Source organism: Anas acuta, chromosome 3, assembly GCF_963932015.1.
Source record: "Anas acuta chromosome 3, bAnaAcu1.1, whole genome shotgun sequence".
In the NCBI taxonomy this organism is placed as follows: Eukaryota; Metazoa; Chordata; class Aves; order Anseriformes; family Anatidae; genus Anas; species Anas acuta.
Genome location: NC_088981.1, coordinates 85,667,371 through 85,681,840, shown reverse-complemented (window position 1 = coordinate 85,681,840; position 14,470 = coordinate 85,667,371). Strand labels below are relative to the sequence as shown.

At 35.7% G+C, this 14,470-nt stretch overlaps 1 protein-coding gene across 8 annotated transcripts in view; it reads right to left on the bottom strand.

Annotated features, from left to right (window-relative positions):
• Positions 1–14,470, bottom strand: part of COL12A1 (collagen type XII alpha 1 chain) — a 96,549-nt gene that overhangs the window by 71,474 nt on the left and 10,605 nt on the right. For 5 of the 8 annotated variants that reach the window (XM_068678157.1, XM_068678156.1, XM_068678155.1 and 2 more), the window contains exons 3-13: positions 13,898–14,014; positions 13,033–13,176; positions 11,671–11,727; positions 10,647–10,910; positions 10,375–10,539; positions 9,742–9,915; positions 8,635–8,925; positions 7,808–8,410; positions 6,093–6,365; positions 3,571–3,843; positions 2,360–2,632 (exon numbers count right to left, since the gene is read on the bottom strand). The exons of the other annotated variants lie outside the window; for them this stretch is intronic. In XM_068678157.1, the coding sequence (XP_068534258.1) occupies positions 2,360–2,632; positions 3,571–3,843; positions 6,093–6,365; positions 7,808–8,410; positions 8,635–8,925; positions 9,742–9,915; positions 10,375–10,539; positions 10,647–10,910; positions 11,671–11,727; positions 13,033–13,176; positions 13,898–14,014 (2,634 nt within the window). The remainder of the gene's footprint in view (positions 1–2,359; positions 2,633–3,570; positions 3,844–6,092; positions 6,366–7,807; positions 8,411–8,634; positions 8,926–9,741; positions 9,916–10,374; positions 10,540–10,646; positions 10,911–11,670; positions 11,728–13,032; positions 13,177–13,897; positions 14,015–14,470) is intronic. 8 annotated transcript variants of the gene reach the window in all.

The window sequence follows — 14,470 nt, the reverse complement described above, 5'->3', positions numbered from 1 at the left end:
TCTTTTCATCCTTTTTATGAGGTAAAACAGTACTATATATTGAAACATTGTCCTATAAGCACTTTAACAGTGCCTACTTTTGTACCATTTATTTGTCAGTCTTTCAAAATATCTATTAACTATGTCCAAAGAGTTTTGGCCTAATTCAAATATTTTTAATATTCCTTGAAACTGCAGATATGCTGCAAAAATAAACTTGTATTCTGTTCTTTACCTTTGATCACTCAGTAATTACAGACAACTGCATATGCTCTTACTAACAATTTAGATAACTAAGGAATATTTAATAGACAGCTTTAATACAAAAAGTAGCATTTTCTGGAGTGCACTGTGATAGGGTTTTCAAATCTAGCTGAATTGTCAAAGAATATGTCATGCCTATCTAAATGGTAAACATAATTTTTAGTTTGTTTTTCTCCCAGATGAGAAACTGAATAGAAATTCAGTTAAGTTGTATCAAGGATGCTAATGTATTTGTATTTATTACAAGACTAAAACTATCACATAATTTTTGACACAAGGCTTTAACCATCTGCTTAGAGTAAAAACTTTTACAGGAAGGCCTCTGTGTCCCTCTAGGTGCAACATCCATTTTAAACTCCATCTGCTTGCATAAAACAAACAAACAAACAAACAAACAAAAAAAATCAGTCCTGAACTATAATCAATTATTCTTTCAACTTCTTTGACTTTTTAACCAGTTTTCAGATTGTTTTTCTTCCTGTCACCAATTTATCATAGCAGTCTGCAGGAAGTCCAAATGAGAATCCGAGCCCTCCTGCATGAGGGAGTACTGAAAGGACAAGACAATCTCTGCCTGTGACTGAATTCTGTTTTTCTAATGATTGTCTTTTCAGTTCTGCTGCTTACAGCTCTCTTGTCTTTCTAATGCATTTTAACTGAAGCTTTAGGCAATGCCTTAAAAGACTTCCCTATTGTTCAAGCTTTATGACAGAGTAAAAAGCTCATGAACTCAAAACGCACCTGATATCTTAAGAGCTCCACATTAAAAAAGAGGTTTGGCCAGGCAGTGAAAGCCAAGGGAGTTTCAGCATGAATTGCAAGGTGCCTGATACACTAAGACAGAGTGAAGTCATCACAGAAAGTAGGGGCATTGGATTGTTGTCTGAGACATAGGTAGTGGCAGTGGGGAGCTGGAGCCTAATTCTCAGATCCTCCTTCTATAATCAGTAGACAGAGAAATACTACTTTGAAGGAAAAAACAAGATCTTAGGTGGACTACCTGTCTTCTGGACATATCTGCCTTTCATTAATCACAGAAGAATCCTAGTGAGTCTATGCTGCAAACTTCAGCATTTAAATCAGTGCCTAAACTTTACTGGGATGAAATCATCCCATTAGCAAATTATTGGAACTGATTTTTTTATGGTTTCCTATTTAAATCAGGTTTCCTGGTTTGTTCTTTACTCTATGACATAAACAAAAAGTTAAACTGATGGGAAAAATGAGAGCCAAGTACATCCTTACTATAACTCCATTAGTGTCAATGGAGGAGTTTTAATTCCACGTAATTCATCTGTAAGATGTTTTCAAGTACTATCCATACAGAGCTGAAATGCCAGGCCTTAGCAATACATACCTGGCCAGCAAAGAGCACAGTCACACTTCCTTTCATGGCCTAGGAGGCAGCCTTCCCTATCCCCTGACAATTAACAGATGACACTGAGAATGCTCACAGGGAACAAGTCTGGGAAATTCTCCACTCAAAGGCAGAATGAGAGCGGTCTGCCCTCCTTATAAGTCTCTGGCTCTGCCTTACCAGCACCGTGTTAATGATCAGCCCTGGGTTCTTACACCTATAGTTAAAAGCAGGATATGTTTCATTATTCCTATACCAAGTCCAGATGTTGCTTATCTAATAATAATAATAATAATAATAATAATAATAATAATAATAATAATAATAATAATAATAATAAACTCCCTGAACATCTTTCAGTCACGGTACAGATGAAACCCTGCAGATTTTCAAATGGATGAGATATTTTAACCCTATTGATTAATCCCATTACATTAATAACAATCTGCCACTAAAACTACTCAAAAGTTGAGTTATAAGGCAGAATATCTCAGAGGCTGGTGGAGAAGAACACTGCTTCTGGCAATACGTTTTTCCAAGAGACCACAACCAGTGACTAGACCCCATTGTTTTCTCCAGTGGACAGTAGGTTTGGATAAACCCTGTAACATAGGAGAATGTCTTAATGCCTACTTTTCATTCACTTATCTACTTCTGTAGATACCTCAGGAAGACAGTACGTTTTAAGACAACTTAAGCAGCAACCATATAAATAAATGAATGACTGTGCAGAAACAAACAAACAAACAAAAAAATTACCTTCAAGTGTTTCTCCCTCTCCAGAAAGGGCTTCTCCTGCTCCAGAGGCATACAAGGCAGACACAGTCAATGCATACCTAGTGGCCTCATCTAAGCCTTTCAGCACTTTAGAGGTAGTATCACCTTTCACAGTCAATTCCTTAGTTTCACCTCCTGCAACTGGTGTGTATGTTATAAAGTACTGCTGCACTTTTCCAGGAGCAGCACTCCAAGACAGCTTCATTGTTGATGTTGTAGCATCAGAAACTCGCAGATTTCTTGGAGTTCCTCGGACTGCACAAAAGATATTGAAAACAAGTTGAAGCAAGATTCATTCCTTGGTTTATTTTCTGAGTCACTTTAACATGGGATTTAATGTTGAAAATACAATTCTTGAATAGCCTGAACTAGCACTAATGTAGTATAAGTTTACTGTAACCAGGATTGTACAATTCCATTCCCACCTTCCTTAAGCAAAAATGCCCAATAAAGTCATTTTGCTCCTTTTTTTTTTTTTTCTTTTTCCTACTAAAACTACAGGCTCTATCCTGGAACACTTACATATATTAGCACCTGAATATAAGCTCACATCAAGATCCATCAAAAATCAAGCCAAAGACCAGTAACGAGATGTCAAATTAACAAGTTAAGGCTTCCTGCTGAGTTATTTTTGATATTAGTTATTTTTGGTGTTTAATAAACTTAAAATCTCAATTAAGTTTCACTGATGACCAAGGCATTCATAGTGTGTCTATACTCTTTGGATTTAGTTTAATAAGGCATGATACCCATTACAGAATCATACAGTTTATGTCTAAGCCAACATTAGGGCTACAGTGATAACTAATAAATCAAATGCTTCATTCTTTCCTTGCTTTCCATTCAGAAGCACAAACTGGGCCTGAACTTGCTGAAACATAACTTATATCATTGGCAATAGGAAGAAGAATCATAATGACAATTAAACATACAGGTAGATTCTTCACCCAAGTTTCCTTGGCATATTTGATGCCGGAGGATCAATATTTTATGTTTCAAAAAGAAATATAAGAGTTTTGATAAATTATATTGTTTTAGATTACCTCTCAATGAGGTTTGAATAATTTTATAATTCTTTGTTCATCTGGAATAATACATATGGCCAATATGGGTTATTCTCTTTTCAGTGTGAATATGTCAACATGCACAGAATTTTTCTCAAATATACTACATTCATAGCATCGATCACATACCTTCATCAGTTTTTGCATATCCATTCAGAGCATTCCCAGGCCCAGACTGATACTCAGCAATAACTGACACTTCGTATCTTGTATCTTGAATCAAGTTCTGTAGAGTAGTTGATCTTTCATTTGCTGAGACAGTCACTTGTCTCCTTTCTCCTCCAGTAAATGGTCTATATACAAGCCTGTACCGTAGAACATTTCCTGGAGCTGGAGTCCAGCCAACCATAAAGCTATCAGTAGTTTCATCTGTTATCCTTAAGTTTCGAGGAGCACCTTTAACTACAAAAAAATATACACATATAATTTGTAAATATTTGCTTTTGATCAAGCAGTCCATGAAGTGAAACCATTTCAACCATCTTATTAGCTCATCCTGTTTATCAAAATAACAGCTTACACTGTCATTCCATCCATTTTAAGGTATACAAACTATTAGTCATTTCTGAAAATTTAAGGCCAGAGTTACAATCAGCAGTGCAATAGAGTTGTCTCCAAAAGTGCATGAATCCCAGTTTATACAACCACTTCTGAAACTTAAGACAGTCTGACTATGTTTAGCAGTGACAGCAGAACTTGAATATCTAAGGGACCTTGGGGCACACTGTGGGGAAATTTCTTAACAACAAATTGTAGAGATTTCACTGCTGTGGCTATTTGCTTCTGTACCACCTCCATTTACAGATAATTATCAGATACATCAGAGTACACATGGGCAGCTCTCCTATTTTAAAGAAATATCCAAACTAAATGTAACAGGAAAAAAATCAAACACCAAAATAATTCCACTCCTTTAAGATAAATTTTCACCAAAAAATAATACATTCAATGAAATGTGCGTTACATCTACTGTTAAAAAAAAAAAAAAAAAATCTGAATGAAGTCACAACCTCAAAGACAGGAAATAGTTTGTTATCCCAGAATAATAAAAAAAAAAAACAAACATGGTAGACTATTTAACTAGTCCTTGAAAAAAGATATGTCTATAACTCATGTCATTTCATATGAACCATTCCATGAGTGAGTGCACCAAAGCACAACTTAACTATTACAAATGACATTAAAATATAATGTACTGCAAGTTGTCTAGCAGTATTTAGCACTGTAATTTAAAAAAAATGTTTTTATTGTTTCAGATGATTTGTTTTCATTTCATTTCATTTAGATTTACTATCTAAAGTATTATTCAACTGGAACATGATGTGCCAAAAGTGTTGTTCTTCACTGTTCAAATACAGACGTGTTAATAGTGGAGCAATTAATAACCCTAGTTTTAGAGAGAAGAATTTGTTTTCTACTGATCTGAAACACAATACAAAATTTGAAATTCTTTAAAAGGCTGGAACAAAAGTTCGTTGTCAAGAGGGCTGTCTAGCTCAAATTGCTACCCAGATCTGCATGAAGAGCTGCTGAAATTTACAGGATATAGAACTCAGTCTTCTCAGACATGTTAAGATTTCTTCCTATTAAAATGCTGGCAATTATTTAAGGCAGTATCAATCACAACATGGGAACACTGTTTATTTTTATTAGAGATATTCCTTCTCTGTCCCTTACATTCACAAGCCACATGTTCTATCAGACTAGAATTTGTCTTGGAAAAGGAAAGTTATGTGTGGCAAAAACATTCTGACTGGTACAGTCATGGAAATATGCACACCAACAGTGAAGCTTGTATCTTCCAAACTTGCCATCCAAACTAAGCAATTTTATAAAAGTGTATTTCTATGAATCCTAAGAGGAAAGTGCAATTAACAAATTTCCATGCTGTTTCATTGCTCCCTTGGAATCACTTACATCATCAAAGGTCACTAATGACAGCATGGAAAAACAAAGCAGAGTGGATCAATATTAAAGACAAAAGCCTGGTTTAGACTAGACTGAGTATCCAACTACTGGAAAAGAAAATCAAAATTACTGTGATCCTTCTCCTTCAAATTAATGGAAATGCATCTTGGCAACTCTGCCAAGAAAAAAAGTATAGCTACCATGTTGAAATTTAGTCATTGATCACATAAAGTCACACTGACATCAATGGAAGTTTTGAATCAGTAAGAATTACTGGATCAGATCCATGAGGTTCTGATGGAAAACAGCTGACCTAATTTCAGCCCCCTTTAATTCTATGGCATATGAAATAGAACTTCTGTGAGTGCAAGTTAAAGATGTAGAGACAGCAAATTACATAGGTACGTTCTTGCCTTTAATTGTTTTGAAGTCAACATCCATTCCTGCATCACAGTCTGATGCCAGGGAATTTATTATTTGCAGCACAACATTTCATTCATAAAAAGATCAATGCAGAAAAACACAGCACCATAAAATCCAATCTTTACAATTTAATATTGGTCTATTATTGGAATTTTATATCTTTAGAAAATGCATTAAGACAATAATATTTATTCTCATCGCATGTAGTAGTGCAGCTTCTCAGTCTTAGATGGCTGTTCCACATAGACCGGTTCCCTCAATGAAGCAAATTCTTATTTGAACACATGGCTTTTTGGTATCTGAGAATAATGGAAGCCTACCTTCTAAGGTGGTTTCCTCTCCATCCAAAGCAGGCCCATCACCGTCTTCATATTCAGATATCACACTGACAGCATAAGTAGTCTCAGGTAGCAAGTTGGTGAGAACTGAGCTAGTACTTGAAGCTGGTACCGAAACAATGAATTCATCTCCACCGACTGCTACTTTATATTTAATGAGATAGGACAAAACCTCAGATCCAGCTGGAGACCAGCTCACTTTGAAACTGTCAGATGTTACATCAGAAAAGACCATATTCTTTGCAGGTATGTAAGCTGTATGGAAATAAAAAATGTACAGATAAGACATACTTTCTGGATATTTTTTTTAAACACAAAATCTCTAAAATCAGTAAAAAGCATCCCTCAATTACTTGGTTTATTCTAATTGACAATATATTTTGCCGTATGTGCAACAGTTCTTGTTTTCCATACTTGTTTATGGCTATCAAATTTCATGAAGATGATATCTAGATTGTCTCAAATGATGTGAAAATGAGTAGAAGCACCAACTCAGCAATTTCTAGGTCAAATGAGAGCAATTCATCTAAAAAAAAAAAAGTACTTATGAAAACTTAAGTTAGAATCTAATAATCAAGTTGGGTTCTCTCTTTTGCATGTCTCATGAACAGAAATAACATTTTGCCCTCAATGGAAACTAAGAATCCTTGTTGTTTTTGTTTTTTTTCAGATCAAGATTAGATATAGGACAAAATAAATCCCAGTATTTTTTCAGGAGTGGAATCAAAAGGGAAACAAGGAACTTGACATGAGGCACAAACACAAACCTGACATCCTGGGCTTGTTTTGGCTGGCCTAGTCAGCCTAACAGTGGGGATGTTAAGACTGCTTGAGCCCTCTAAAACAAAGGCTGCTTTGCTGGTTTGTTCCTCAAAGCTATCCTGAAACAAAAGGCTTATTTTTAAAGAGAGTGGGGTTTTAATTACTGGGGACTATTCAACATTAGTGTTCTAATAAACATAGGTAGAGACACTGAGGGTGCAACTAATCCCAACTTTAGCTGACCAAAAGTTAGCCATTTAAATTTTTTTTAAATAGCGAACATTAACCAAATTCACCAAATTTGGATACATGTGAGGATTTTCATATCCAATTTTATTTAAGGCTGCATAGCCAGAATGAGCTCAATACGACCTAGCATTAATTGTCTTATGTCCTGTCTAAGCCCATCTCTACAGCTGGGGAAGACAGAAGGCCAGTTTCAGAGGGACATGCATTTTACCATAAAAATTAATTGAATCACCTTCTCAAGGTGCCTATATTGCTTCATTGCCTTTAAAATTCTAAAATGTGAGCTTAGATTAGCTACCTCGTTTTGGACAGCTAAAGAATAGACCTAGGAAGTAATGTTTTACTCAAGATGTAATTGAACCTCCTTTACTACAGTGTAAAAGCAGAGTGCATCCACTGAGGTCATTCCAGATCAACACACACTAATAAGTTTCTAGGTACCTAGGGAGGGAGGAAAAAAATAATTCTCCAATATTTTTTTTCATCTCTATTTCTTCATTATTTTCTGCCCAATTGCTTTCAATATGCTTGAAAATAATAACCAAATCCCTGGCTACTAAAATTATCATTTGTATATAGTCAATGTCATCATCAATTCTTGTATGTATCTACAACAATAAAACATTGGGTCACTTTTTTTTTTCGTTGCATTTTATGTACTTATCCAAGTAATAGTAGTTACTTACATTTTTTTCTTATAGCAGCAAGTTCCTGCTCAATCCGTAGGCAGACAGACTGTGTAAGCTCAAATGATATTCTTTGGAAAGCATCAAAATCTTCTACTGTGTAAACATGGGTTTCAGCAGGAGGTGATGCAATTGCTTCTAATTCTGTACGTACTGCATCCTTCACACCAACTGCAAAGATTTCTACATCTGCATCCCTCAGCTTTATTGCTGGTTCTTTAAAAGCATCTGATGATTTTCCATCAGTAATAAGAATCATGACTCTTGGCACATTTGGTCTTGATCCTTTGCTGGTAACAAATACTTTTTCCCTCACATATGTCATCGCTTTGCCTGTGTTGGTAGATCCACCTCTGTAGGGGAAGGTGTTAATAGCCTGAATTATATCTTCCACTCGGTTGTATCTGTTCAAAGAAAACTCCATATGGGGGTCTCTGCTGTACTGGACAAGACTTATTTGTACTTTTCGAGGCGATATCTCAAAGCTTTTAACTAACACTTCCAAAAAGGCTCTTACTTTAACAAAATTGGCGATACCAATGCTGTAGGAGCCATCCACTAAAAACACAACATCAGCTTTTACGTCCACACCACGTGAGCATTCTGTAAAGAAAAAGAATCACCACTATAAACAGTTATTCAACAGCCACAGCATTTCAATTGCATCTGCAGCTCATGCATTATATCCCATTTTTTATGATAGAAATAAACCATTCCAAGTAAAACTCTTTCTTATAAACAACAAAGGTATGATACTAAAGCAAGCATCAGAGGTTCAAGCAACAAAAAGCTACTGTGTGAAAATAACACAGTAGTTCCTAACTCACCCACTTGAACTTTTACTTGTTGTGTTTTTTCCATTATAGTTATTGGCTCACTGGGGGTCAGTCCTTTCATGGCAAAAACATTAATTTGATACTCTGTGTCTGGAGAGAGATCTTTAACATTCAGAGCAGTAGTCTGAGGACCCACATTCAGTGCATGTTGTTTTGCGCCAGCTATCATTGGAATGAACTGTACCCGGTAGCCAGTTATTTGACTTGTGGATGGATCCCAAGTGATCCTAACAGATTTTGAGGAGATCTGAGCAGCTACTAGATTTGAAGGAGGCTCCACCGCTGAAATAAATTGAAAGCAAACCCAAAATATTAGTTACAATTATAAGCAGGTTTCTATGCACATTTTTATTTCTGAAATAAATGTAGTCATTTTTGCTTAATCTTTACTAAAAAACACATCTTTTTTTTAGCATAAATAAACACAACAGAATTACAGAAAAGTCCACATCAGTAAGAGGTAAGAAATATAAGCAATGCATCTGTAGTACCCCAAGTGTGGTAGCAGTTCCAGGAGAACTGCTGTCTTGCTTTAATCCTGTTTCAATCAGAATTGAAAGCTACATCCACAGGAAAATACTACAGGAGTTGAACAAATACAGACCTGTGCAGAGCACTAAGAAAGCTGAGTCATCCTACTGCCATTTTGGGCAAAGAATAGCTATTTACTCAGAATCTTACAGAGCCAGAAAGTTACAACGATACAGTTTGATGTCTGCGTTGTTTTTTTACAGCATTCTCCAGTTTTCATTCCTTGTTTTTTAACCTATTACACATTCTGCCCCTTCACCAAGCAGATTTTTCCCTTTGGTACATTTTTCCACAGAAATGAAGCCAGTGTCTAAACTGGCTGTATGAGACTCCGATAACTGAACAGCATTGTGTTGCCCTTGAAACTATGGAATAATGGAGCTATTCCAAATCTACTGTCACATGTTCTGTCCTCCTGCATTTTAATGCAAAAAGCTGAAACCTGTTTTCCAGACTTGCAAAGGATCAGACCTCAGAAACAAATCAAAAAGGAAGTAGGGCTAGGCCCCTTAAACATGCATAAGAATAAACTGATACCAATAAATGCATTTATATAAAGTATCTCACCTTCTTCTCCACTAACCAATTCACCCAGCTGTTCATCAACACCAGAGCACACCTGCGAGATGATTTCATTTTGTATATCTACAATTCCATCAAAATTAGCCACATTGAAGACATGTTTCAGTGAAGGCTGAGATGCAATTAGCTTGAGTTCTTTTGCATCTGCTGCTTTGATTCCTAGAAGACACAATAGTCAGGACCATAAGAGGCCATTAAATACCATAAGAGGCCATTAAATACAGCCATCTACAAATGTACTAATAAAGTATCAGAATACCCCGGGAGTAAAGCTGAGTTTAATTCAGTTCTGTCTTCTGTCATTATCAATAACAAAACTACTAAATAAGTTAATGCAATGAAGCAATATACTCCATTTTCAACATGAGAAAATAATGTGATACCTTCAGTAAGGCCAAGGGGTCGCTGGCATTTGCAAACCCTCTTAGTCACCAGATTGAGTTACTATCAATTAATACAACTATTATGTTCCACTCTGGAGGTTACAAATAGCACATTTCAAGGCACACAGATGTGAAAACAGTGGTATAGCAAAACTTTAAACCCAGAATTTGTAAAACACGTCCCTTACTACTTTAGAAATGCTAATCACTTAATCATTAAAAAAACTCAACATACCCAAAGAAAAGACTTCAACTCCTATGTTGCGAAGCTCTCTTGCAGGAATTTCAACTTCATCTTGAGCTTTTCCATCCGTAATGACAATTGCTACTTTGGGAAAGCCTTTTCTTGCTCCAGCAGACTCAGTGAAGGTGTTTTTAACCAAGTAATCAATAGCCTCACCTGAAAACAACACAAGTTGTGCTCTTATTATGCGCAAATGAACCAGGATTTAAAGCAAATTTCTCATAAAAAGTAAAATGCTGCATAAACACTTGAGAAATCTGTACCTGTCATTGTGTTGCCACCTTTGTAAGGTATCCTTTTAATTGCATCAATAAGATCACTTCTTCTGAAATACTGATTTAAATTGAATTCTGTTCTTGTATCTGAACTGTACTGAACAACTCCAACTCTTGTCTTTTCTTCCCCAATGTCAAAAGCTGATATGAGGGCAACCATGAAGTCCAGAATATATCTGAAGTTATTTCTCCCTACACTCCATGAACCATCTACCAGGAAAACTAAATCTGTTGTTGCACTTATGGAGCATCCTGGAATACACACACACAAAAAAAAAAAAAAAAAAAAAAAAAAAAAAAAAAAAAAAGAGGCAACAAAAAACTTTGTTAGCAGATGAACAGTTTCATTCTTACAAATCAGTAAGAAATGTCTTACAGAAACTTATTAGATAAAAGTCAAAATCAGTCAAAATCAACAGATATTGAATAGACTCATATTCTCTCATATTCTTATCTGGAATATCTTATTTGAGGAAGCGTTTTTCACCTAGGTGAACACAGATAAGAGACCTTTAGCTGCCATTACCAAAAGGGAACTGTTACTTACAAATTCAGTTTTGAGACACCTCTCATTCTATTCTGCAAGATCTGTTTTCCTACAGCAGATGACAACTCACATATAAAACTTTTTGAAATAGTTTGATGTTATGGGAACATATAAATTTGTTACCACTTCTGCTTTCCATCTTTATCTCCCCATAGTAATTGCAGTTTCTTCTGCAATTCCCTTGTATCCATAAGATAATGACCTTTACTGATAGGACTAAGACACTTGTGGATTTCCTTAATTAGTTGTATGAAATTTTAGGTTTCAGAACCAACTCTGCGGGTCATCCTTTCAGTGTAGCTACAAATTCCTTCCATCTTCCAAAGTTTTCTTAAGTCTGGACAACTTTAAAAGTTAACTTTATTGCTAAGTAACAAAGGTAAGCAGCTTAACTTTATAGGGCCCTTGATCCAGATCTAAATTATCTCTAAAACATCAGATAAACTGAAAGAAAAAACATCTTACTTTGTAATTGAGTCTCAACCTTCTTTTCTTCTGGTATCCCTGGACCACCTGTCTGAACTGCACAAAGCACAACGTAGGCAGAATTAATAGAGGAAATTAGGATAATTTTTTAACATCAAAGGAAAGTGTGTAAAGAATTAGGGACACAAATCTGACAAGTCTCAGAACATGAATACAAGTTATGAATACATCCCCTGTAATTGTAGAATTGATGACATAGCATTCAGGGCAACACAAAATACAGAAACTAGATTAACTAGGAATCCTCTGTACTTGTATATCTCTAGGTAATAGATGAAATACCTCTCTCTAACACATTGGGAAACTCGTCATAAGTAATTTTCCTGTGGTTGTTTGTGTAGTCTGAGACATGTGACAAAATGTGTCATAAAATACGGTCTGCTGTGTTTAATTCACAGTTATTAAATATAAATGATTAAAAAAATCCTCACAGAAATCCAGTCAGATTCATTTCTTAACTGAGGTCAATGACAGTCTTCCCTTTGAATGCAGATGCAATTGATAGGAAGTAGGTCTATGTCAGCTAAACATAGCTTTGCAGTAGTCTTCTGCAAAGACCTCTGTATGAGTTGTATATCCATGCTACATGCTAATCTCCTCTTATCTCTGCTCTTGCAATAAATTATGCTCAATGCAAAAAAAAAAAAAAAAATCAGTTGAGGAACTGGAACAAAGCCAAAAAAGCCTAAAAAAGCCCTGGCAACCAAGAGAGCAAACCACATTTTGGGATGCATTGAATTCAGCGTAGCCAGCCAGTCAAAAGAAGTAATTCTCCTGCTATATTTAACATTGCTGCAACTTTACATTGAATACCTGTGCAGATCAGGGCTTCACAATGTAAAAGGGCTGTTAAGATATTTGAAAGCATCCAGAGGATGGCCAAAAAGCTGGTAAAAGGGCTAGAAGGACCTATGAGGAGAGGCTGAGGACACTTGGATTGACTAGCCTGGAGAAAATAAGGCTGAGAGGCAACCTCATTGCTCTCTGCAACCTCCTGAGGAGGGGAGTGGAGAGGGAGGTGCCAGTCTCCGCTTCTTGGTAACCAATGACAGGACACATGGGAATGGCACAAAGCTGTGCCAGGGAGGTTCGGACTGGACGTTATGAATAGATTCATCACCATGAAGGTGATCAAGCAGGTTTCCTAGAGAGGTGATTGATGCTCCATGCCTGTCAACATTCAAGAGACGTTTGGATAATGCCCTCAATAATATGCTTTAACTTTTGGTTAGTCTTGAAGTGGTCAGGTGATTTGGACTACATGATCTATGCAGGTCCCTTCCAAATGAACTATTCGATTCGATTCGATTCTATTCTATTCTCTCTGTTACATGTACTTACTTGTCAGTTGGCCAAAAACAGGTAGACTCTCCTCTCTCTCATCATATGAAGCTATTGATACAACATACTCTATATCAGGTATAAGATCTGATAAGACAGTTTGGGTAGTGCTAGGTGAAAGAGTAAATTCTTTAGTTGGTCCATCTGCAATAAATATATAAAACGGTTAATGCGGTACTTAAACCCAGTAATATCAATGACAAGTTGATCATAAAACAACTAAAAAATGCAACAAAGAATAATATATCTAAATATCAAGTGACAATTTTAGAATGATATGATTTCTTTTTTTTCCTGAAATATTTTGAAACATGAAACTTCTATCTAACCTGTTTCAGTACTGAAAAAATTACAGCGGTATTTAATAAATTTCAGGAAATTTGAAACTTAAAATGCACATACAAAATGTACTATAATTTAACAAATCATGATCCAGTTCTGGTCTAGTATCAGATTTACACCGATTATTTCTCAAAGTTATATAAAACAACAGATGTCTTACACAACCATTATTATGTCCATGTTATGGAAGTTAGATGACATCACTTCGTCACTACCTGACATATGCAATATCTCCCTTGGGAGAGGTACTTGTAAGAAGTACAATGCAATTTCCTAACTTTAAGGTAAAAGCACAGAAGAGCAGAGTGAGGATTTTACCTTCTTGTTCCTTACCAAGGAAAAGAAAACAAAGCTTACTATCTGCAGTTCCCAAAAGGTAAATGCTGAGGTAAGAAAAATTCTAACTTGGGACAGTCATGAACTTCAGAAAGATGTCAACAGCTGTTCTCATACCTAACTAGATACAAGTAAAAATGAACCCAACTTTTACAAAAATTAAGTAACAAAATTTTATAGAACTTACCATTTGTAGGAACAACAGTTATTCTGTAACCCACTATTTCATCTGGTGGCCTTTTCCATGACATTTGAACATTATGTTCATCTATAATTGTAAAATTCAAGTCTGACGGTGGATTAACTGCAAAAGATTTATACCAGGTGGATGTTTAAAAGTTTGAACAAGCTTTGGCAAATGAATAAATAAAATAATGTTGAGCAAAGCTTACTAAACTTGTCTTTGCATAAATTTGTTTCCAACAAATATAAAGAGATATGTTGTTGGAAAAAGAGTAAAATAAAAGCCGACAAAATATGACAAAACATCAAAGAGTATACGCATTACAGAGGACAGCACAGAACATATGTTTCTTGAGTTGCCAAGACATTCAAGAATGGCCAGCAAAATCAAGCACAATAGAAAACACATTTGGATACATGTACAATGAGTTCACAGATAATCACCACATATGCAAACATTTCACATAACAATTAAAGGAAATTTTTGTACATGCTGGGTGCAATGTCAAGCATGCCAAATCACAACCTGCTTACAATACCATGAGATCATTTAGAACATTGAGGACACAGCACTCTT